The sequence below is a fragment of the Cyprinus carpio genome, chromosome B11, assembly GCF_018340385.1.
Source record: "Cyprinus carpio isolate SPL01 chromosome B11, ASM1834038v1, whole genome shotgun sequence".
NCBI lineage: Eukaryota > Metazoa > Chordata > Actinopteri > Cypriniformes > Cyprinidae > Cyprinus > Cyprinus carpio.
In genome coordinates, this window is record NC_056607.1 from 387246 (window position 1) to 414369 (window position 27124).

Genomic DNA, 27124 nt, shown 5'->3' on the forward strand with positions numbered 1-27124 from the left:
AAGAGTAACAGGATTAGTCCTAGTCACAGATCAGACAATCATCGAGTGCGTGGTGGAGACATATATAGGGCTGAGGTGATAAGGTGATTAAAGGCAGGTGACGATGATTGTCGAATACATGCATAGGAAGCTAGGAAAGGTGCTGGGAAATTTAGTGCAGTGATGACAGGTGATCGTGACAGTACTCCCCCTCCCGGAAGGTGTGACCCCACGCCTACAGTAACAGAATCCAACCAGGGAGGTAAGGTACAGTAGGCATTACTAGAGGCCAAGGTGGTGCTGGTGGTAGCGGGCCACCCATATTTATAGATTAAGCCCTCATGGCTGTGACAAAGGAGCTAGGGTCACAGGGAATACAGGAGTTAGGAACGACCTCCGTGACAAAAGAACTAGGAGAACAGGAGATTTGATCAAGCTTCGTGGTCGTGACGAGAGAACCAGGAAAACAGAAGATTCAATCGACCTTAACTTTCTTGAACATCCACCTCAGCTGTCCGGGTATAGACCCCCAGTTAATGGTGCAATTTTTTTTTTTTTTGGAGAAGATTACGGGCATGTGCGCTGCCCAAACACACATAAATGCTAGAGCCATTAGAGATTCAGTTAGTCACTGGATCCAACTTTGCAGTGAACACTAAGCTGGGCTCTGGGGCATGAACAGGCAAACTCAGGGATTTCACTGTCTGGATCGGACTAGGGAATTAATTTGTGGGCAGGAAGGGACTTGAGATTCTTGAGCTTACATGTAGTGAGTAACACCACAAAGATTTATGGATCTTTGGTAGCTGAAATAAAATAAATGTTAGTCTTATATTACAGGGTCATGGAGAACACAAGGGGAGCTGGAGACTGGAGAAGGAATCAGTAGGGAGCTGTATATTCCTCTTGCAGGTTTTAATAGGTGAACACAACGGACATTGGAGAAGGAGACCGGAGCTTTGGAAATGAGGAAGAATCCACAAGGTGAGAATCTAGGTGAGCAGATCACAGGAGTAATGGGAGAAGTCCTGTCACAGACCAGACAATCATCGAGGGTGTGGTGTGGAAATATATAGGGCTGAGGTGATGAGGTGTTTGAAGGAAGGTTACAGTGATTATCAAGTGTGTGCAGGTGGGAGCCAGGAAAGGTGCTGGGAAATGTAGTGCAGAGGTAATCACAACAGTCCTTCCCCTCCTGAAAAGCATGACCTCACGCCCATAGTAACAGAATTCAACCAGAAAGGGAGGGTGGGCTATGGAGGAGCAGGCAGTACTGGGGACCAAGGTGGTGCTGGCGTCAGCAGGCCACCTGAATTTATAGATAAAGCCCCCATGGCCATAACAAGGGAGCTAGGAACACAGGAAATACAGGAATTAGGATCCACATTCGTGGCTGTGATGAAGGAACTAGGAGAGCAGGAGATTTGATCGGCCTCTGTGGCATTGGTATCCGGAGACCACACGATCATCGAGTGTGTGGTGCAGACTCGGCTGAGGTGATGAGGTGATTGAAGGCAGGTGTGTGTGCAGGGGAGAGTCAGGAAGGGGGCTGGGAAATGTAGTGAAGTGTTGACAGGTGATTGTGGCATCTAGTTTTTTTTATTTTAAATTACCTCAGCTTAACAAGTGTTTTATCTTCTTTGACTAATTAAACACAGGGCTCAACAGTAGTGATTCAGTCCACTTGCCCAATCAGGCAAGGCCCCAACATAAATTATACAGGAAATAAAATGTATTTTATTTATTTATCTTAGGAATGTAGTTATAATTTTATATTTACATACATTAAATGTATTAATTTAAGAATACAAAAAAAAAAAAAAAATGCAATAATTTTAAAATGTATAATTTAAAATTCATTGTTTTTAATATTTTATGTATGATACATAATTGTAAAATTATTTATGAATTACAAATTTTTACATAAATTATGTTTTTTCATCAAATGCTAAGTTTAAAATTTGTATTAACATATCATAATATATCACATGATATTAAAAGGTTACATCACCCTGTAAGAAAATACTGCCATCTTGGAAACTCCAAAACAAGTTTTGTTGACTTTCACAACAGGAATGTCATAGAAAACCAAAAGTTTAATTAAAAAAAATGTAAATAAATTGTTTCAAAACAAAAAAAAAAAACAAAATAAAATAAAATAAAATAAAATAAAACGCATGTACATCTTGGAGCCAAGTCTTGTGGATGGTTTGAGCGAGCTGAATTCCCAGCTTGAGATCCTTTCCTGATCCTGTTCCAGTCTTTCCATCCACTGCTTCCTGTCAGCTCACCATTTTATGTATTAAAGGCCAAAAATAAAAACTAACAAAAAAGTAGAAGAATGTAATTCATTGAATCGCCTGATCCTCTCATGCTGGAAAATGGTTGTTTTTAGCTCAGAAGTACACAAAGGAAATGATAATTAGTAGGAGGATTCTAATATTATCCCCATAAGTTATGTATCCATCTGATTAGAGATACAACACAGTACAATCCTGTAATAAGCTTTTTGAGCCTGAATGAACACCAGAGGGAAATGACCCAGACGACAGTCTCTTCTGTCTCAGCTGTCACTCACCCACTGGTCCTTTCTGATTGGTGAAGATCACAGTACGGTTCGTGCCATCAGTGTTGGCCATGCTGATATTATTTCCATCAGTCCAGTACAGTTTCCTGGACATGAAACAGTTAAGAAAAGAAGAATGTTAAGCAGGTTATATCCCTTCACCAAACATTCAACATAATTAACCAGAATAAAACTGAAATCACAATATGGCCTTGAGTGATTATTAAATCATGATTTAATTATTTAAGCAGCATGTGCTGAGTGCTTCATATCAGTGATACTAAAACAACAAACATGGTGCATGTTTCACTTGCACGTTTGATTTATTTATTTTTTAATAATGGGTGACTATTTCACTCCATGCTTTATTGCCACCAGTGTGATAGACAATAACAAAGGAAAATTACAAAAAGCAGTTTGGGCCCTATGCTCATTGTTCACATCAGGTGTCTGTTTATGAGAGACTCCTGTACAGATCAGTTTCTGGTATGGGCCACATTTAAAAACTCATGTGAAAAGCTTCTTAAATATTTGTAATTTTTAATTTTGTGTGTGTGTGTGTGTGTGTGTGTGTGTGTGTGCGTTTGTATCTTTTTGCTGCATATTAGATCTATATTTCACTTTTTTATGCAAAAAAAAAAAAAAAAAAAACAATCTTATGGAAACTTTCCCTCAAGCCTGTACTCTGTCATTTTATCTTCCAGTAAAACATAAGAAAACCAGAGTGCATGTGGTTGCATCCTGTTTTTCTGCCTTTAGGAAGTCAGATGTGTTCTTGTGTTAGTGTTCTGGGGTAAATGTCACTAGTGTTTGTGGCACACGTGGACTCACCCCAGTATGGGATGCAGCACGAGGCAGTGGGGTTTGTCCAGGCCCTGAATAACAGCGTTCTTGAAGGAGCCGTCCAGCCTGGCGACGTTGATCTGTTTCTTATTGCCGTCATAGCTGGTCCAGAAGAGATTACGTGACACCCAGTCCACGGCCAGACCATGTGCGTTGGGAATATCTGATCACACGCAAGACACACCAAATAACCATTTCCAGATATGAATTCTTTGAATCAATATAATCAGATGACAAACAAAGAAATCGAAACATTCAGTGCATTTCCACAGGGATAAACATCCGGATAAACAGAAAGACGGATGGTAAAGTGTGAGTCATCATTTCATCATATAACCCAACATGTCTGTAATTTGGTTTTGAGGGCTGTGCTAATTTTACTTTAACAGCACTCTCTAAAAACACACTTGACTGTAAACATGACAGGAGTTCTGCACTGTAAATGATGACTGAGATTCTAATACACACAATAACATAAGATTTAAACAACAACATCCAACATACTGTATGCTTTTAATCCCACGGAATAACTAGTCACAATTATATTTGGAGTGTGGTAACAATCAATCATAACTAGTATCTGCTTTGAAATTTAAACTTTAAACCTGAATTTGTCAAAAGTAAGATTTTTTCGTTTTTAATTTTTGAAAGTATCTTCTGCTCATCAAAGCAAATGTATTTATTTGATCAATAAATACAATAAATATATAATAATAAAAATGATAATAAAAAACTGTTTTCTATGTACATATATTGTAAATTGTAATTTATCCCTGTGGTCAAAGCTGCATTTTCAGCATCATTACTCCAGTCTTCAGTGTCACATTCTCCTTCAGAAACATTTCTGATTATTATCAATGTTGAAAACAGTTGTGCTGCTGAATATTTTTGTCGAAACCATCACATATTTTATTTTTTAGGATGTTTTAATGGAGAGAAAGTTCAAAAGAACCGCATTTATTTGAAATAGAAATATTTTGTTGCATTATAAATGCGTTTACTGTGACTTTTGACTAATTTAATTTACCTTGCTTAATAAAAGTATTAATTTCTTAAAAAAAAAAAAAACACACACACTGACCTCAAACTTTTTAAAGGTGGTGTATTTAAAATTAAACTTCTGATTACACAAAATGTAATTATGTGCTAGCCTAGTAATGCTGAGAACAGCTTGTGTAGCAGTCAACATCAACTGCAGGACATTAAGTGCGATTAAGGGTCCAGCAATCTACAATTCTAATATATTCATCCCAGGTAGCAAATCCACTAGCAAAAGAGCAAAGTAATTCCCCTATTAAACCAAACGCAATGAATAAAAGCACTATTTGAAGCAATTATTTTCTGTGGTACAAGTCCAAAATCATCTCCACAAATCAAAACAAAACCATACCTATTCAATTCCATACCTGCAGACACCACCGTCTCTATTCCTGTGCCATTGATGAAGGCCCTCTTGATGGTCTGAGTCCGAACATCAGACCAATAGATGCGCTTCTCCAGAGCATCATAATCCACAACCGTGACATTGTCGATGTCAGGGACAGTGAAGGAGATGATGTAGTTGTAGTATGGATTATAGATGTCCACTCCTCTTATCTCAATCTGACGGGCGTACAGCAGAAACTGACGCGACTCTGGAAGAGAGACAGAGACACCCGTCGTGACTGGGGCCAAAAATGAGAGAAATCAAACCGGACACTGTGAAAAAAGATTCCCCGTTGGTAATGAATGTCAGCAGGCTATGACGATCCATATGGGAATGTCAAACTGAAACATAAATCTATTAATTATAAGAAAGGATGATACATTTGTGTGTCCAGAATCTTTAAAGCACTCTGCACTGTAAGAAAAACAAATAATTCACATTACATTTTCTGTTAATAGAAATGTCCTCCAACCTTAAACACAACAAAATGCAAATTGCATATTTCAAAGTACATTATACAATGTTAATATGATATATACCCATATATACCCTATTTTTACAGAATTTCTTAGGGTGTGGTTGGAGTTTTAATATGGAGCAACAGAGATTAATGGCCTTTGTTCAAAGAGTTCAAACAGAGAGTTTTATATTATTTTTTATTATTATTATTTTATATATCATGTTTGAAAGTGCAGAAATTTGATCCAATGCATATTGTACCGATCCCGGGGTTGTGTCTGTTGTTTTGTAAGGACTTTTATGTTGAAATGTATTGTCAGTTTCCATTATCTCTATTCTTCCTTCCTGTGTTTGGTTTCTGTTTCTTTGATTACCTAGTTAGTTTCTATGGTTACCATCATTAGCCACACCTGTAGTTAATTATCCCTGATTTCTCTGAGGATTTACTGTAAGCTCTTGTGTTTCAGTCGTGGTTTGTGAATCGTTGATGTTTTTTGGTGTTCTTGTTTTTGGTCAGGGTTGCCTAGAGGTTCTTGTTTTGCTCTGTTGTTTTCATGTAGACTATATCACAGTTTGATTATCACTATTCAGCATTATTTTAGTGTTATTTATATACTACTATAATAGTTTTTTGATATTCATTTAATATTTTGAAATAGCTTTTTATTTATATAATTTCAGTTTGTATTTTGATATGATTAATTCTAGCTTGTTTTATATTTTTTGTACTTTTGTTATGTGGTTAATATGGCTTTCTTATGATTTTATTATAGCTTCTATTTATTGGATTTCCATTTCTGTTTTAGTAATTTATATATAAGTACTTTTAACTTATTTTATTTTAGTTTTAGTTTTTCTATTTTTAATTTTAAGTTTCAGTTTTTAATTATTTTTTTAGGGGCCAAGCACAGGCACCTATTATATACATTAGTTTTTTCTTCTTCTTCCATTCTGGAAGGCTATGGCAGACCATATAACCACTTGTTGCACTTATATTTCTGCTACTATGTTTTGAACTGTAAAATCTAGATGCAATAATCCGGGGTCGTTGGCTCATGCCAAGTTGAATGCATAACAAAATTTACATTTCTACAGGTCAACATTTTTTGTAATTTTATTTATTTATTTATTTATTTCCAATTCTTTTCCATTTTTTCCTCTTTTTTTTTACTTGTTCTATACAGTTTGTTTGATTTCCACATAAATTGGCTCAGATCATCTTCAGACAATGCTGGCAAAAAGTTATCAAAATATTTCCATTAGACCAAACCGTTCTCGTAAAGTGTTTTTTAACGAATAGAACAAAATTCATGCAAAAATGGACATGATGCTATATCTTTTCAATGCTTTAGTGCAGGGGTGGCGAATTGCGGTCCTGGAGATCCGCAGCCCTGTTCAGCTCCAACCCTAATTAAAACTCACCTAATAAAAAGACAATCGTTCAGTGTTTGTTCATGTTTTTGTTGCTGTTACATGACATAGCGGTGTCTGACTGGAGTGAGACATGGGCTGATGACGTCATCGTTTCAGAAAATATACGGATTCGCTGTCCACGCGAAAACGCAAAGTGGCGTTTTCAAATTTATCCACTCTGGGACCCGGTTTCAAAAAATATCTGTTTCACTCTCCCAAAATGCCAGATCCATGCCCTAACCTAACCCTAACCCTAACCCCCCCACCTACTGGTCAAAAGACATTTCTGCTTATAACTTCTGAACAGACCAGAAAACAAGGTCTGGTTATATTCGGAACACCAGTAGCAGGGTTGGAGGATTAAAGACAGTTCCTTAGCTCTTAATTTTATCTCTGTTTGCTCGCATCTATATTTATATTTTATTTCATTATTTCAATTAAAAATATTTTTAATTGTTTTAGTTTGAATTAACATTAACACTGCTAGTTTTAATTCATTCAGGACTCTATCAAGAAACCCATTTTAAAAAAGTAAGATGTAAAACTGCATACAGCACAGACTCCATCAAGTTGTGAATACATCAGAACACAAGCTCTGGTTCATACCGTAGCAGGTGTGGTTGTCCTCACTCAGTCTCATGAGGTGTGGGCAGGCACAGGAGAAGGTCTGATGGTAGTTGATCAAGCACAGGTGAGAACATGGACCCAAACCACCGTTAGCAGCACACGGGTTTGGCGCTGGAGAAACAGAGCGAGAGATGAGAGGCGGTGAAGTATTGAACTTTATTGTGTCATTACTACCTTCAAATTTATTGCCGCCACCATGAAACCAAACCAGCTGAGACAGGAACCAATGATAGACTAATGCAGATTAATTGCCCGATGTTTGGATATTTTGAGGTTATCAGCATTTTCACTTATTTGAATGATTCATGATCTATATCTGTGCTGTTTGACAAGGGCAGGAAGTATAATGAAAAAGTAAGTAAGAATAAGAAATCCAAAGGTTATGGGTTCAAAGCAGATAGTGGAACTTTTGAAAGCACGTCAAAACCAATTCATCCCGTGTGTCTGCCCCTGTCAGACATGAATAAACAGATGTCTGCCTCTATAAGATGAAGTCACTGAGCTAAACTATCATGACAAGTTTATTCACATATTGCTTTATTAAACGCCAAACACCATCAACACATGTGTCCATCAAGCGACTGGCTCCTCCCTCAAGTTGACCTGTGATCTTTCAATTAATAAAACAATTAAAAATGTACTCGATAATAAAACTTGAAATGAAATGACAACAGAAAATGAAATGATCTATGACGTCCAGACAACAAGGCTGTAGCTCTGGAATCAATTTAGGGGCGTTTAAAATGAAACCTCATCAAATGAATCACTAGAAACTTCTTCAGCGTTACATGTATAATGTACAAAGTAACTTTGAAATAAAGTTTGAAGATTACCTTGCGGTTGTCTAGATGGGTGGTACACCTGCAGGTCGAAAGGTTGTGTGTTTGTTCTCTGAACCACAGTGACATTGTTTCCAGTCCATTTGTTGGCCTTGGCCAGTGTGTTTGTCCGCCAGTCTGTCCAGTAAACCTCTCCTCCAAACATAGTCACAGCAAACGGATGCGAGAGATACTCATGTCCTCTGAGCACCTCAATCAGTCCCGACCCGTCATACTTGGCTGAATAGATCGCATCAGATCTGAGACACAGGACATAAATAATTAATTTATATGGTCATTCATTTCTGATCAAGATCTGTCAACACAGAGACAAGATGTACCTACAAAGAATTTCTGCAAATGCGGTTGTCACTACCTGGATTTCAGGAGTCAATACAGTTGTAGAATGTGGTAAATTGCTGCCGCAAATTACTGAATTGCAGGTGTACAGAACAGCTGAATTTATCAGCAGTATGTATGTTCATGAGTCTCCAAACGTTACCTGGCATCAATCCACAAAATACGGCGCTCCAGATAGTCCACAGTCAGTCCGTTGGGCCATCCTCCGCTGCCCGTCTCCTTATGGATGGTGCGTCTGCCATGTCCACTCATGGATGCAGCCTCTATCCTGGGCATTGTGGCATCCCAGTCTGTCCAGAATAGGATTCTACAGATTCAAAGGACAGATGAGGGCTTTTTAATGCTGCTGTAAAAAGGGTTCTGGTCCCAGCATTCTTTATAGAGCTTTTATTCTTTTGTTGTTTGGAAAAGGGCAGAATCAACGTTCTTTAGAATTTGTTTTGTATTTGGAACAAAGTAAATTATTTCCATTTTCATTTTTCAATTTCATTCTTGGGTGAACTATTCCTTTAAGAGCACTTGAAACATTCAAAATTAAAAAGGGACCATACAGTGAGATCACAACAGGTCTCCGAAATCAAAGTACAACAATTCTCCAGAAGTAAGCAACTACACAGGCATCTTACAACATTGCTGTTATTAGCTATGTTTTCATCCATTTTCATCCTATTGTTATGCACATTTTGGGATATCACATAAAAAAAAAAGAAAAGCTGGATGGCAATGCCAAGATGCACATAAATTCTAAAAATATGAATAAAAAATTTAGATGGAAACACTTTTACCAAATAATGATGAAAAACTTAAAACTACAAAAATTAAGATGAAAAATGTTGCTTGGCTCCCTAAAGTTAAATGTACCAACTGAAATATATAAATACAGAATAATATAGAAATATACCAAAAATATAATATTAAATATGACAAGCACATAACAAATTTTATGAAACCTAAATTAATTTTAGAATTAAACCTGAAAATTGGAAGCTAAAAATAAGATCTAATTCAAAATGTTAATAAAAAAACAAAGTGTGGCCGCTGGTGCGAGTGCTAATGAGCTTCATGGAGGAGCTCTGGAAGGAATGCAAGGTCAAGGCCTGGGAGACAACAGCTGCCACTTGTTTTGTTTATTTTGAACTTGTAATTAAAGTTTATGTTTATGTTGAGCCTCCTTCTTCCCATATCTATGAACCATCTTACAAGATCATAAACAATACTACAATAACACAGTTTACATAAAACGATATCCTGATGAGGCTCTATACAAGTTTCAGAAGTATTGAACTAATAATGATTGGCTGCTTACCCCTCTCTGGGGTCCAGGGCGATGGCCCGCGGATGCTCCACATCTCCAGCTAGTAGAGTAGTGCGCATGGTCCCGTCCAGTTTGGCCACTTCGATCTGGTCTAGGTTACTCTCAACCCAGTAGATGTTTCCGGCAATCCAGTCTACAGCCAGACCTTCAGGAGTAGCTAATCCATACTGGATCACCACGTCAAAACTTGTCAGTGCTGCTGTGTGAAAAAAAAAAAATGAAGGAAAGAGAGGGAAACAGAAAATATACGTATGGGGATTTTTTTTAACCTAACTATTAGTAAATTGAAAAGGTCCATATTATGATTATTTATGTGTCTATTGTCTGAATTCATCTTGGAGGGATTAAAAGTCCTGAGATTCATGCATTTTAAAACACCAGAATTCATATATACTGTATACTGTACATATAACTTACCACCATTCTCTGACAGCTTTCCACGGTAAATTTTGTCCTCAACAACATCAGTCCAGTAGAGCGAGCTCTCGTTGAGGTGGAAGTCGAGTGCGATGGTGTTCCTCAGGCCTGGCACCAACACACTGAAGTCTCCTTTGTGAAGATCAATCCGTCTGATCTCATGACGGTTGGAGAAGATGATGAATGGGTTTAAATGGATCTGGAAAAACAATGAACTCACTGAAAGAATGCCATAACTCATGACTCGCTAAAGTAAGGTGCTCAACTGGGCAAACACTCTGATATTTTCCAACATCATCTGTTCCACAACATGTCTGTAAAATGATGTGAGACTGGCAATCCCATACATGCCTGTGACGTTACCTCTGTTTATCTAAAATGTTTTTATTTCTGAAAGGAATGTGAAATACATCCAGCAATCCATAATTCATCGTTTGATTGGCTGAGTTGGCTGCTGTGCCTCTTCCTGTCACAGTAAATCTTCATTCCCACCTCCTTCTTCTGGCATTTGCATTCTTTCATTACAAAAATAAACCACCTATTTTGCTGCTAAAGAGTTCCCCGTCATTTTCTGCATTTGTTCTGTCACACACCAACTCTTATACTAAAACCTTCTTTGTAGGCAAACAAAATCAACCCCAGCTGCAATGATTTTACAGAAGACCACTTCCTATGTGCGGGTGAAAGTGATGCCCCAGCGCACATAGCTGTTATCTTCTGCCAAATATTGTGAACCACAGCCATTTTCAAATATAATTTCTTTCCCTGTTCGTTTGTTATGTCTCCCAAAATGAGTAATACACATGCTTTTAGTCCCGGTGTCCTCATATGAGGACATAAATGAAATTAACATCCTGTTTTGTAACAGAAAGTCATATTTTGATTTGAAACCCCATAACATTTTCCTGAGATGTTGATTTATGACACACAATTTAAAAAAATTAGACAGATTTAAATTATAATTACAAAATATTATCCTAATAATTTTGTCATTAATCACTTACCCCCTTGTCGTTCCAAACTCGTAAAAGCTTCATTCATCTTCGGAATACACTTGAAGGTATTCTGGATGAAAACTGGCCTGTGACTGTCCCATAGACTGCCAAGTAAGTTACACTGTCCTACACCTCTGTGTCTCTCCATATCACCGTATGCTGCGTATGCTCTTCTGTATCAGCCGCGCCACAAGGATGGGGTGTTTCTGCATGTATTTAGCTTTGATTTGAAAGAAAACAGTGCATCCTTCTAGCGTGGATGATATAGAAGAGCATACGCAGCATACGGTGATATGGAGAGACACAGAGGAGACCATTGACAAAGGAATTGTTGAATAAAGTCGTTATTTTTGTTTTCTTCGCTTACAAAGTCTTTCATACTTTCCTGGACCTTGACACTGTTATTTATTTGGCAGTCTATGGGACAATCACAGGCCTCCCGGATTTCATCCAAAATATCTTAAATTGTGTTCCAAAGATGAACAAAGCTTTTACGGGTTTGGAACGACATAGGGGTAAGTGATTAATGACAAAATTTTCATTTTGGGAAGGAGTATCTGATTTATAAACATATAAAAATAAAAGGCAGGCCTAGTATTAAATACAAATACAATTATTTTAAAGTAAACTTAAAAATAAAATGCTAATATTTACTACTACTTTCTTTGTTTGCCTCTTTAAGAAGAATCGCTTTATGTGTTCAACAATTGTAAGTCGCTTTGGATAAAAGCTTCTAAAAATAAATAAATAAAAGCGTTTTCATCATTTTCAAACTTTAAATCAGCAGGCTTTTATTTTGGCGGGTTGCCGGGAAGTTTAGCACTGCTGCTGATTAAAGAGCGTCAGTGAATAAATGTTACAGTTTTGCAGTGTGCTTTGAAAATGGCATGTGATAGCCCAGATTTATGCTTTCAGTTTGAAAAGAAATCTTATATAGTACAGTTTGTCGATCTAAAATCGTAATTGTGTATTAACAACTGTCAACCATGTCGGTATGCAAATGCGCTGTCAGAAGTTATTTATATAGCACATTTTTTATTTTGGTCGCACTTATGTGCACCCCTGATTATAAGTTTATTAGTTTAAACATATATGCAGTTCAAAAAAATACAAATAAGCCTGCATGTCTTTTAGTAGGCTTTGGAAGAGCTGATCTCACCTGTGCTCCTGCAGCTCTCCATGTCAGGTTCGAGGGCCCAGCCATCATAGCAGGAACACTTCACATTGAACTTGTCCTGTTCACAGCGCTGGCTGCACTTCAGGTGTTTCGCACAAAAACCCTGGATTTGACACGTTTTGTTGTCAGTGCCCAGTTCCATTCCCAGTGGGCACGAGCACAGAATGCCCTCACCCGGAGCCACTGTACAGTAACAACTCAATCAACCATTAAAAACAAAACAAAGATACAAGATAACAAACAATGCCGTCAAATGGTAAAAAACCTAGGATGAAAGTATTTAAAACCCTTCACATTAACATTATGATGCTTACCCCCCCCACACCCCCTCAAAAAAATGACACTCAAAATGTAGATGCGTTTCTTTGTTCATGGCAAGGCCACAGTTTAATCACTGTAATGATAATAATGAGCTGTATTCGTTGACGCACACACACAGAGATCAGAGATTGCATTGTGCACACACACAGATACATTCAGGAGCACACTAAATTGTCACTGCTGCCCTGCAACTTTTATTAATAATATAGCTTCAATACTGAATCACTACATCAAATTGTGCAAATAGCTGTTTTTGAAGTAACTAAAGTCACAGCTTCATTGTTTGTAGAGAGAGACACACAGACGCAGGTCATTCACACATGCAACTCTTTCTGTCTGTCTCTCTCAATCTGTAAATTACCATATATCAGAAAAAAAAGTCAAGCAGTTGCATCACTGGTTATAGCTGTCAATCATTTAACATTTCCATCGTATAACAGTTGACTAATATTAAATACTAATATTAACATCCCCCAGTGTCTATGGTGATTACAGCCCTAGTATGAGAACACATTTGGAGAAATTGAGTCTTACATCACTTGCTACATCACTTCTAAAGATGTTAATTGATAGACTGGAGTGGTATGGATCACTTGTGGATTAGTGTGATGTTTTTATCAACTGTTTGGGCTCTCATTCTGATGGCACCCATTCACTGCAGAGCATCTATTACTGAGCAAGTGATGGAATGATAAATTCTCCAAATCTGAAGAAACAAATTCATTTACATTTTGGAAGGCCTGAGGGTGAGCACATTTTCAGCAATTATTCTTTATAAATATACTATTCCTAAGTCAGATGTATAACCAAGACTATAAAGCAAGGCTTTTTTTTACCTACAGTATACTTACCAATTTTACAATTAATATGAACTAATAGTTCATTATAATAAGAATAATATTATATCATAATATAAATTCATAAAACTATAAAGAGAAAATGCTTTATTTCAATATATTATAACTTTACTAGAATTTTGTGTAGTCGACAATGCAGCTTTTAAAAACATCAATAACAGTATCAGGCACCAGTAATTACGTACTTCATTCATGTCCTGCTAGTGTGAGTTTCAGTCTGCACTCAATAAAATCATCTCAGGCTTCACCAAGCCTCATGTAACAGTGATAAATCTTACCACAGAGTTTCTCATCGGAGCCATCAGGACAGTCATCTTTGCCATCACACAGTTTCTCAGCGGACAGACAAATACTGGTGTCATTAGCACACACATGATGGGAGAGTTTACACACCAGCGCCTCACAGTTATCTTCATCAGAGTTATCTTCACAATCGCTGTCACCATCACATACCCAAGCCTTACTGATACACCGCGCTACAAAACAAACAAACACAAAGTATGTCTGTGAGCATGACAACTGACAAAAGTAGCGAATTACAATGAAGACAGAAAAGAGCTCATCTTCGTACATTAAAAGGTGAATCATTCTTTTTATTTAAATAAATTAATTAATTTATTAAATAAATGTTCAAGCAATTTTGAGTGATGACGTAACTGATTTGGTAAATTATTTAAAAAAAAAATAAGTAAATAAAACATCTGAATAAACTTCTATTATAAACTGAAAACCCAAGAATGCATTAAAAGAGAGAGGACATTTTATAAGAATGTTTTATTATTGCCTCACCTCACTTGTTTACTGAGATACTTTGCATTTAATTCTGAAAAAAATTACCATGATTGTAAAGTAGGACTGGGCGATATATCGCATGCAATTGTCACGCGCATTTCGTCGAGCGGCATTCATCTGCGATAATGAACGCGACATTGCGTAGCTTGTCAGTGATCTACGGCTCTGTCTATTAAATGCCGCTCCATTTGAAAGCAGGTGATGGCGATTTAGCGGTAATCAGGGAACCGCCTTTACTGATGAAATGCGCGTGACAATCACATTCGATATATCGCCCAGCCCTATTGTAAAGATTATGACCCATTCACTCGTAAACTCAGTCTACTTCTGGATCACTGAATCTCAAGATAAGACAGAATCAGTTTTCTAATTGTTCTGAGAACATCAGACCATTAAATTGTGAACAAATAACATACAGTATAATTTCATCATTACCAGAATCCTTGCAGCCAAACTTTACTGCTGGATCACACATGTGTGTTACACCCTCGCAGTTCTTCTCATCGCTCAGATCCATGCAGTCAGTGTCTCCATCACACCGCCATCGGAGGGGAATACACAACCCATCCACACGACACTGGAACTCATCCGTGTGACAGCCACCGGGAGGACGGGTTGCTGTTAGGTTCATAAATATCAAACAAACAAATATTTAACAGCAAAAACTCATTAAAAAAAAACATACACAGACCATAGTTTAAATAATATAAAAAAAAACATTATACTATCACAAGGTTAAACACTTACCCAAAACCCATAACAAATAACCACAAAACCATGGGTGTACCTCAGGGTTCGGTGCTTGGCCCTTTCCTTTTATCAATACAAACCACATCACAAGGACCTATTGAGCCAAACTGATTTTCCTAGCAGTACTACACCAATGATAAACAGCTCTGTTTGAATACCATTTCCATCTCCAACTTTGTGAAGACAGAGCCCCTCGTCTTCCCAGCTAGCTAGCAATTCTACATAACATCACTGCAACGACAAGAAGTGAGCTATGAAATTTTGGGTAACATTTCATAATTACAGTTTCACAGTAAGATTTGAGTTCTACAATGTCTGGAACTTTATTAATACATTTTCACAATATTACACCCACATCCAACCATTTATACATCAACATCCCTGAAATCCACATGAATCAATAACTACATCGTGTTATTCTTCCCTTGGAAGCAAAAATTGGATTAATATATTTGCCAAGTTGATATTCTTCAGTTGTAAGTCATTTTGGATAAAAGTATCTGCCAAGTTAACAAAGGTAAACACTGTGGATTCTCTGAAGGCAAATAAAACTGTTATTGTGGTTGTTGTGTGAGGTGGGATTTGTTTGTATTAATCCGTTTTTAAATTCAATGTGACCCTGTAATGTGCCTCATATCTAACTCTAGTTCTAACAGCTACTGGCAAAGACGTTTATCCCCATGAGAGAGAGAGAGAGAAGTCTATACTTGGGTAAAAATAGCTGTGGTGTGAACGCAAAGATTCCTCTTTAATTAACATGTGATTTGTAAATGCAGAAACTTCACACCATGACTTACAAAGAGACATAAAAATAACAAAACAATAACAAAGCCTAACATAAGATAAAGAAGATATAAAAAATCTTCACAAATATCACCCATAAAACACCCATAACACTGCACATTTTAGATGTTTTGTATTTGGATGACTGTCCAATGAAAGAAAAATGAATAAGGTTCTTACACTATAAAGCTGTACTTTCAGCACATATTCTTCCCTTATGAAAAATAACAGTTATATTATATATTGATTGCCATTTATATAACTACAGATATTGATTGCCACATATATAAAACTAAATTTTACTACAAAAAATACACAACATTAAACAAACTATAATTAAGAAAAAAAACATGGTTAATAATTTGTCACCACCATTTTTAAACAATAGTAACCAACCTTCTTTTATTTTTTGTTTTATTTGACAAATAAATAAATAAAAATAACTACTACTACTACTACTACTACTACTACTACTACTAATAATTTCCCATAATTGCCTTTTTAGACAAACGAGTCACAATTATGCTTCACGTCAAACTCAAGATGTGCCTTCATGTGGTACATTTTGTCTTTTTACCGTAATGACTTCTTTAAAGCCATGCTCCTACAAAGGCCAGTGTTAACCAGCACTCAGGTTAGTTATGGTGAGCTTTGGTTAACTAATGCTTTAACTAATGCACCCTTCAGTGAATAAAATCTGTTGCTCTTTCACAGTCATCACTGGTCTCTCTTCTCCTTAAATTACTTTATAGCATATAACCACTTTAAAACAGATTACCATTTCTAAACAGTAGCGTTTCAGTTCCTGGCAACTGAAACAAAAGTAAAACTGCCCAGAAAACAGAAGCAAGCACATCCAACGTCTCAGAAGGCAACACAAGTTTGCTGTCTAGTTAGGCATGGTACGGAACAAAGAAATAGTGTCATAAACTCACCCTGGTTAGTGCAGTTGGCATGGGTCTCGTCGCTGTAGTCACCACAGTCGTTGTCTCCGTCACAGGTCCAGTAGTCGGGTATACAGCGACCGCTGTTACATTTAAACTGAGCACTGGAGCATGAATGACTACAGCCAGCTTCATCACTGTTATCACCACAGTCATTGTCTGCAAGAGGTTAAATTGGCAAATATATGCTATCATCCTCCAAAATATAATGCATATAATAAGCCATGTTTTAAAGTACACTGTCAGTCAAAGTTCTGAACACACTTGACTAAAGTTATGTTTCTTATGATCATAATAAACTTGTTGATATAACGAATTTTCATTGAAATTAGTTTTGCAGACAAATGCTTGGGATCCCAAAATTGTTTAAATACATCCCAGAATGTGCCTCACAAAGTTAAGAGAATAAACAGATTTTTTTAGAGATGTAATATAAGATCGTTTGGAATTGTTTTTGGTCACTACATAGTTCCCATACTGAAATTTGTGTTGTTCAAATAACCTTTAATATACTTTATTAAAGTAAATATACTTTATATTAGCAAAGATATAGAAAAGATGTGTCCAAACTTTTGACTGATACTAAAAACTAAGTTTCAGTCATTCGAAAAGAATGTTATAGACCATTTTTAATACTTTACTAATATAAAAGTAGCAGCCATGCTGGGAAACATTTTTCCCAGATATACTTGGCTGACATGGAACATGTCCATGTGAGCTACAGGCTATGATTTAATACAAACCATTTAAATACAAAATATACAAACAAGTAGGCTGAAATATGAGTATTTTACATCAATACAATGAAGTAAATGTGGCAACTGCTCTTTAGAAACAAACTTCAAAGTTAACAATTTGCAACAGTAGAAAATGAATAATAAACATCACAGAAACTGCATAGATCAGACATGCACCACTGGGAATAAACACTGGTTAATATTTAATACTAATCTATTCTTATAGATGTTACCAGAGATGTTAGATAAAGTGAGATGGCCAGCGGCTTGCTAGCTTATTTACTTATTTTAAAGTAAGTTATTATTATTAATTTAATACAATTTTTATAAATAATTTACTATTGTGGGGCAGGATTTTTCCATAATGTAAGACATGTCTTAGAAATAATGAATTGCTGCAGATATTTTAGACTTTTCAACAGCCTTACATGTATGAAAATCCTGTTCAGACCTTATTATAATGTTCTAACACAAGTAAATTTATGGTGCATGTTGATCTATGCACTAACCGGTCGGGTTCGGACAATTGAACTCATCAGAGCCGTCCCCACAATCCTTTTCTGCAACACACAGCCCATGTGACACAGGGGGAGGGGCAAATGGTCAAGAGAAGAGGACATGACGTTACACAAAAGACACATGAAATGACCAACAAAGAAAAATGAGGGAAATCTGTTGAAAAAGTGCAACAGACACAAAAGACACAAAAGATGAGAACATGTCAGCAGCTCACCGTTATCACAGCGCCAGTTGATGTTGATACAGCGTCCGTTATTGCAGGTGAACTGAGTGAGCGGGAAACAGGTTGGGTATGCTGACGAAACAAACATCATCATAAAAACATAACATTAATCAAAACTCCTTTTCCCATGTAACCAAAAGCATATTAATTAATAATTATATTTAAATGCAACATAAAAGTTTTTTAAGTGCAAGTTTTTGTTGCTTGTTGCATGTACTGTATAAAAAAAAATCAAAACTTAAACACACAAAACTTTAAAAGATTAATCACAAAAATGTCCACATAATCCATCATTAATTATTTACATGTCCTCATTTTCCTCATCAGTATGAGTTTTACACAAAGAAATAGTAGTAGTAACTTAAGAGCTGTAGTAAATAAAATGGCAATAATAATAGTATTAATAGTGATAATAGGAAGGTTTGATTTTAATTGATCAAAAATCAACTTTCCTGTGACACGAGGCATTACACTGATAAACAAAATACAGTAGATGTAATTCTAAATGTCAATAACATTTACAAAACGCAAATGCATAAAATGAATAAATTCATAAAATGTCAACCATTTCCTGAAACTGACAAAACTTGCACTGAACTAGTTTTTCTAAAAGTATCACAAGCATATTAATGGCCGAAATCATTCATTTTAATAAGCTGGCACCAACATAAAGGGACATCATTTACCGCAGGATGGAGGTTCATCGGAGCGGTCCCCACAGTCATCATCCAGGTCACACGTCCAGGAGATGGGAATACAGCGGCCACTGGCGCACGAGTACTGGTTGGGAGGACATGTCCGAGCTGCAAGAGTACCAAAACTCTCAAATCTTAATGTGTGTGGCCATCTGTATGCCAGTAAAATATTGTATTTTTTCAAGTTTAAAAGCAGCAGATATACATATGAAAAATGTATAGTCCTTCTCTTCCTAGAATTTAAATCCATTTCCCACTGCTTTTCTGTGGAAATAGTTAATCTTCAATATATCTGCCATGACATATTCATTCTGTAGAGCTCTTAACATATGTACCTTGGTGTTTTTTATGAAAAAAAAATGCAGTATTACAAGTGAAGTCATTTCAAGTGTCTGTTGTAGGACTTCTTATGCATACAAAAATCTCACTGGATTATTACAGTTGTGAATGTTTGTAAGTATAAACTGTTTTTAAGATGAACTTAACTGAATTTACATGGCACAAGCTGATTGGCCTCTACTGCAGTTGACTCCAATCCTAATTAAACACACATGAACCAGCTAATCAAGGCCTTCGGACTCGCTAGAAACTTCTAGGCAAGCATGTTGAAGCTGACTGGAGCTACAATCTGCTGAAGCACGACTGGACACCCCTTATTTAAATTCGATGTTTGCTGTAAGCTGTTCCTTTTTAAGCATTCTTCTGAAACCCTCCACCTCCCCAGCTCCACCTGTCTAGATCTGCTATGTGATTTACATATGCCTGTTATGCATATTCATACAGTGTGCAGCAGAACTAGATCACCAAGCCCAAATGCATTAACAGTTTCATGTCCATGTTAAAATAATTCAGATAGTTTTCAAGACTGCAATATAGGCCTGAATATTGCACTTGAATGTCACAAATATGTCCGCACAGAAAAGAAAACTTTGTTTTCAAACCATCTCATTTTATTTTTATTTCCAAACTCGGTTTCCCAGTTAATTCGGACATTTTATCTAAATTTTTATTTTTATGCAATGGCTCTATTGCAGTCTAGAATTACTTGCAAATGCAGCATCATAGTCAGCCATATCCTTAAAACCGATGCAGTCTAAATTAAAGAGTGCAAACCATACAATTCAGCCATGAAGTAAAATATAGCACAACAGTTTGACGAAGAGCCCAGAACTGCGTCAGATATACCATGTGAGATAAACTCTATATTTATACATGGCTGTCTAGAGAACATTTCAGCTGACTCAGAGTTTAGGAGAAGGTCATGACAGAACATCACAACTCAAATCAGCCAAAGAAACAATTTCAGCTGGCCTTCCAGGTGGCATCCGAATGATATGAAGATGACTGTTCCAATTATCAGATGTGTGATTAATATATATTTAAATTTAGACACTTTATGTCTGAGATGGACAAAATTTGTTGGACCTTTATGTGTGTGTGTGTGTATTTCTTGGGTGACTAGGTTTTTATTCCTATTATATTGTGCAGAAAAGCTTTGCCCATTGTGAAACTTCATTGGTCCAACTCCACCTACAGTAATTGCACATTACACAGTAAATGTTCTGATTTTTGATTACAGTGTGAACAGACACAAGACTTGCCCAGTTAGGACACACTGTAAAAAGGCATTTCTCATCAGGTAGTATGGCTAGATTCTGATTCCTGGTCTTGGAACTGACTTGGGAATCAATTCCAAATTGTTGTTTTCAAATCTTTCTTTTTTTATTACTTTTTTATTATTTATAACTACATGATATAATGGCTTATCTCCTTCTGAACTTCCGTAGTATTTATTGATTGTTATTAACTAATTAATTACCTACAGTACTATCTCTTTAGATATTATTCTGGAGTGACGCACAAAACCTTCCACTGTGGAGTTCATGAGAGTTTACTTAATTGTAGCAAACTTTAAAATAGGTTCATTTTTTCTTTAAATTCCACAGGGCAAAGCACACCACTGAAACACTTATTTATATCAAAGGTGCCAAAATACAATCAAAACAGACGGAATCTTTGGACTTTGAGTGAATAATGCCATAGTGCTGCAAATTCAGCTTACTGTGCGTACCTGAGCATGTGGTGTTAGACTCATCTTCATCATTGCCGCAGTCATTGTCTCCATCACACAGCCAACGCATTGGGATACAGCGGTTATTTTGACACTTAAAGCGGTCTGCAGGGCATGTGTGCTGATCTACAGATGGACACACAACAAGCACTGCATGTGTTTGGTAGCTCGACACAAGGAGGGAGTTTTAAATTAAACGTGAGTGTGTTCTTACGGCACAGTTCAGCCGCCTCGTCGCTGTTATCCAGACAGTCATTATCCCCGTCACATTTCCAGCGGTCTTGAATACAGCGGTTATTCTTACAGGCGAACTCTCCCGGCTGACACTGCGAACATCTAAATATAATACGTTTCCAATATTCAGAAACACAAACAAAAACGCAATGTAAATAAGTCTGCTGAAAGCCAAGCTCTGTGAAAAGAAACATCTGAAGAGTTTCTGTTTCAAATATTCAGATACAGAAACCAAACCGCTTGATGTTCAATTCAGCTGATTGTATCAACAGTCAGTCACAAGATAAAGCCCAGAAATGATGCATTATCTGCCAGTATGATTGAGAAGCTGCCACAAACAGATTTGCTTCAGCTCAGCAAGCGTTTCTTGCTTTGTTCTCTGTCAGGACTGAATGAACTCTTATCCCGCTGTATTCCTCACGTCTCTCACCTGGGTTTCTACCATGTGATTTCCTCTGCAGTACTTAATCCTCTTGTGAACCAATCTTTAAAAGCCATTTTGGACCATTCGTGGTACAAAGTTACATCCAAACCACAATAGTTAATCACCTTTGATACCTAAATTAGAAGTGTTGCAACATGCAGGTTTCGACAATAAGTGCAATTGTTTAAAAATGAAACACATGTTAATACTACTCATATGATGATATCGTAATTAATCCAGGACCACTGCTTGTCTTCCAGCATATTATGTGGCAGTACTAAAATACTGTTTTCTACTGTACCTGTCATAAAATTGAGAAGAACAAGTAGAAGAAGAAGATGCAGTCTGCCACGTATGTCAGAAGATGAGAGACTTTAAAAAAATGGGTTGTTAAACACCCAAGTCTGCAAGAAGTGGTGTTTAAGAGTACTTTTTTATTGTTTTTGTACAATTATGGTTACAATTCTCTCTCTGCCTCCCTACAATCATATTTTGGGTGTGATTCATTGGCCAAAGCAATGTAAATAAAGTTCAAGAGGAATTTGACTGATAACATGTTTTTTTTTTTCTTTTTCAAAACTTCTATAGATATCACAATAACACTCTTATTGTGATTATTCGGGCCACAATAATCATGTTGTAAAACTTTCTTATGGATAAATTTGGAAATGCATTTATGATGGCCATCCGAGTGAATAAATCTGAAGAATAAATATGAAAAATAAGTTTTTCTAAAATGAAGATGCATGTTTAGTCACCAAAGCAACCAAGAGAGCAGCCCATCATTGTGAATCCTGTCCCCTTTCATAATGCTGGCAAAGATAAAAGAGATACAGCATTGTAGACCAGTGAGTGGTGGGATATTTTGCTAGTGTACATTACCTTTACAGCTGGTATTGTCTGCGGGATCCAGTAATTGATCCTCAGCGCAGGCACATGACCTGCCTGTGGGAGTGGCCAAACACAGACTACTACAGCCGCCGTTATTGGCTCTACACACATTACTTCCTGTGATGAACACATGAGGGGATAACATCTTATTAACATTCAACAGCCAAACTGCCTGGAATTCCTACTAGGAAATTTTGTCTTGCATTGGCATTCTACAAAAAACATTATACAATTACCTAGCTGCTGTTGGGCATCGTACATGCGGATCTCAAAGATGGGTGGCCGTTCGTTGCGTAGCAAAGTGACTGTTTTGGTGTTCTGGTCCAGTTTATAGATGCTGCCGCTGCGGTACTCGTTCCAGAACAGGAAGTGTTTGTAGTGGCACAGGCCAAAGGCGTGGTTTAGCTCTTGTCCATCATAAACCGTCTAAGAAGAAAGAATACAGTATTGTGTAATTGACAACTGATGGGTAAATTCACTGTTCTTGTGTTTTCATCTGTTATCTCTTGTTTTCCATTCTTCAATGCAAACATTATGTTCTCATATAAATATTATCTATTACATCAGCAGTGTGAGAGCACCTTCCGTGCAGTGGTGTTGAGATAGACCATCTCGATTCGGTCGTAATAAGCATCCACCCAGTACAGGATGCCCTGAGGAATGTCCAGACTCAGGCCGTTGGGCCACAGAACAGTCTTAGAAGTCAACAGAACGTTCCGGTTGGTTCCATCCATCCAGGCCTTCTCAATCTTCCCACGCTTGCTCTCTTTTGGGTCCTCCTCCCAGTCAGTCCAGTACATCCAGCTAAAAGAGGAAAAAATATTTAAACATTTAGAAGATCCTTGTTTATAAACTGAATTGTTGCTTTAGCAATAGTGTCTTGTGTCATATTGCTGTAGCTGCTGTTTTTCATATATAAGCAATAAGTCTCTTGTGGTTGTGCATACACAAAAATTAAAATTTAGGCAACTAAAGATCAATAAAACAACAAATAACACAACAACACCACAATAGCTCGAGGGTGGGTCATCTTTTATTTGAGATCAGGATCTCACCCGTGTCGAGGGTCCACCACAATAGCTCGAGGATGGGTCATCTTGCCCTCAATGAGAGTCTTCCTGGTCTGAGAAGCTTTCTCGAGCCGAGCAACACTGATGGTCTTCTTGGGACCATCATCTGTCCAGTAAAGATTATTGGCCATCCAGTCAACAGCGATTCCTTCGACAGTGAAAAAAAAAAAAAAATAACAACAACTCATAAAAATAACATAACAATTCATAACAAGACTAAAAACACCAGTAATAAGATGAATTGGAAATAAAAAATAACATTTCTGCACCTTCTTTAAGAATGATGTCTCTTTCCGTGCCATCAATCTTCTGTCGGCCAATCAGATAACTGGTGGCATCAGCGAAGTAGATGAAGTTACTCTGTGCATGGAAGTCCAGAGCTCGAGGGTTCATCAGGTTCTCGATGGGGATCATATATTCATCCTGAATTTTAGGGTTGATGTCCATACCACGGATAACGCCTGGACGACCCTTGCCGTACACCAGGAATAACTCATGCTCAGGCTCTGGGGATTTACCAAAAAATTTATAAAAAATAAATAAATAATTGAGTTGAAATATTTAACTCCGTTAATATTTCTGCTCAGATAGGATACAGAATTACTCAAATGTGTTAGTTTAGGGTCATACTTTTAATCGCAAAGAAAAGGCGGTTTAAAATATTTATTTTGAAATATGTGCTGGGCTGTAGAAATGTTCTCTTCGTATTCATGCTGGCTATACGTGGTTTTATTTGGCTTGACAAATATTTGTATTTCAAATTTATCAGAACGATTTATATGTTTAAAAATAAGAAAATCAAAGAACAATTAATATCCATAAAACAATTTATACTAAATCCTAATCACTTTTTTTTTCAAGATCATGTGTTCAGAGGTCACTGAAAAGTCACAAATCAATGCTAACAATGGTTCATTGCATATTCAAAGCAAACTACTGGAAATCAATATTGGGGGTAAATGGAAAAGACCTTCATCTTTGTAAACTGATTCAGCTAAAGGGTGTGTCAAACCTCCAGTCTCACTGATATGCATCAACACCACAAAGAACTATAAGAAAAGAAATGTGCAAGAGCTTAAAAATTACTAATGCTCAGTAAGGCTGAGCCAATCATGACATACAATAATCCAGTTTTATAATGTACAAAATATGTAGCCCAACTTTAAAATTGATATGCACCTAGCCATGCCTTTTCACAATAAAGCATGACATCTCATTCCTTAATGCTTAACTACATTCTTTGAAACCCATGATCCTTATATATCATTAAGCAACATCAGAGTAGCTTACATTTTAGACACTTAGGGCCCTATTTTAATGATCTAAATGCAAAGTGTAAAGCGCACGGCGCAGGTGCAGTCAGGGCATGTCCAAATCCACTTTTGCTATTTTAACGATGGAAAAAAACGGGTTGTCCCTATTTTCTTAATGAGTAATGGGTGTTTTTTTGGGCGTAACGTGCAATAAACCAATCAGAGTCTCATCTTCCTTTCCCTTTAAAAGCCAGTTGCACTCGTGCCATGACGGATTTGCTATTTACACGGTGGAATTTGGCAAGCGTAAAGACAGAGATGAAACGGAGCTCCTCATGTGCGAGCAAATAGATAGCCTAATTCTGATACATGCGATGACTATCCATTATGACATGTAGCCATTTTTATATTTAATTAGCCTACCAAAAATTCTTATGCATTGCAATCGTTTAATTTTTAATATTTGGCATGTTTGTGTGCTGCTGTGCGTCCCTGTGTTTAATAAGCAGCGTGTACATGCGTTGTGGACCCGCCTATACTAACACGCTCTTTAAATAACAAAGAAAAAACATTGCGCCAGATTTTAGACCGGGTTTGAGTTGGTCTATGGCGCAGTCTATTTTCAGCTCCTTAAAATAGCAATGCGCCAGCAATGCCCCTGAACACACCTCTTTTTTAGACCAGCATGCCCATGGGCGCACAAATGGGCACAAATGCATTTGCTAATTAAACGACGTGTCGCTGGATGGGAAAATGCGCCGGACTGAAACTAGCAAACATACTTGCGCTGCGCCTCGCTTCACATTGCGCCGGGTGTATGATAGGGTCCAATATTGCCAAACAAATCCAAATAGTTAAAAACAAAGACACAACATAATCAAACAAATCCTTTCAGCAACTAATGAAAATTTGCAATTTTTTAAGCAAAATGGTCGAGTGAATAATTCAATCACTACCTCCTAAGGACCCTATTTCAATTATACACTTCATGTGCAGTGGTAGTCTTGTGGACTTACAATGGCCGCTGTGAACACATGTCTGTAAAGATTGTAGGGTGTCTCAATTGTCATTTTAGGTTTTTTAGAAAAATGCTCACAAGCACCCCGGTTTTGAGGCGAGCTCCGCAGCAGACTTAGGAGTGGATTTACTAACAGCTTGCACCAGCGTGATCTCTCTTTTGCTCTTAAAAAACTACTGTCAGGATTACCCTGTTGAACAAAAAAAAACAGCATATGCTGGTAAGCTATGTTTTGAAGGATGGCAGCTGGTCTGAGCTGGTTTAAGCTGGTTATAAACTGGTTATGAGCTGGTTTTGCTGGTCATTTGCTGGTCCTAAGCTGGTCCTAAGCAACTAGCTCCTGATCAAGACCAGCTCATAACCAGCTCAGGACCAGCTTAAACCAGCTGCCATTCTTCAAAACAAACCTAACCAGCATATGCTTTTTTCAACAGGGTTACTAGAGACAGACTGTGAAACAGCAATGAGAAGGTGTGTTTTTGTTTGACTTTAGTGCTTTTTCTTTTATCGGGAGTTTCCTGTTTAGATGCAAAATTTATGGGAGGAGAGTATTTAAATGAATCATGCAAGGTGATTTGCTATGGTTTGGGATAGTCAGTTTACTGGTATTTGCGGCACTATGAAACACCCAAAAACAGCATGTCTTCACCCAGTTTGCTCCTACTTTGGTAGTAGTTTACCTGATTATCATTGATTCTGCTTATTTGCAACTACACATGTTGGGTTTACACTGCATGATTTTAGCCCTGATTTTCACTCACTGATAGTTTTGTGGAAATCATTATCAAATATGTGTGTGTAAATATATGCATATATTAGGGCTGTCAGTTTAACGCGTTAACTTAACTAATTAGTTATGAAAAATAACGCAATTAAAATATTTTAACGCAGTTAATGCCCTGGCCCCGTCCCCAGACCTGTACATCATCTTACATTACATACAGTTGACTGTTGACAAATATGATGCAGGGCAAAAAACTCCATAAATGCAGCTATGGCCATGTAACAACGTCCGCTCAGTTCCCACTGCTCTCAGCCTTGCTCCACTCATCACAGCCCATAAAATTCAAGCTCGTTTTTTTGGGTCGACAGCTTATAAAAACTTAGTTCTGGGCTTTTTAACTTGTTTACTGTATACCTTGTCACA

General features: G+C 37.2%; 2 protein-coding genes across 3 annotated transcripts in view; both read right to left on the bottom strand.

Annotated features, from left to right (window-relative positions):
- LOC109076850 overlaps positions 1–27124 on the bottom strand; it is a 472477-nt gene that overhangs the window by 313376 nt on the left and 131977 nt on the right. The gene's annotated exons all lie outside the window — the stretch shown is intronic.
- The window catches only part of lrp1aa (low density lipoprotein receptor-related protein 1Aa), a 166386-nt gene that overhangs the window by 69252 nt on the left and 70010 nt on the right, over positions 1–27124 (bottom strand). Inside the window, 22 exon segments of the mRNA XM_042733414.1 lie at positions 2558–2652; positions 3377–3551; positions 4795–5022; positions 7293–7424; positions 8147–8391; positions 8634–8798; positions 9798–10002; positions 10224–10410; positions 10412–10422; positions 12378–12623; positions 13852–14049; positions 14801–14983; positions 16834–17001; positions 18313–18393; positions 19008–19124; positions 21088–21213; positions 21302–21418; positions 22598–22753; positions 22873–23062; positions 23218–23440; positions 23692–23869; positions 23973–24212. Of these exon segments, the coding sequence (XP_042589348.1) occupies positions 2558–2652; positions 3377–3551; positions 4795–5022; positions 7293–7424; positions 8147–8391; positions 8634–8798; positions 9798–10002; positions 10224–10410; positions 10412–10422; positions 12378–12623; positions 13852–14049; positions 14801–14983; positions 16834–17001; positions 18313–18393; positions 19008–19124; positions 21088–21213; positions 21302–21418; positions 22598–22753; positions 22873–23062; positions 23218–23440; positions 23692–23869; positions 23973–24212 (3666 nt within the window).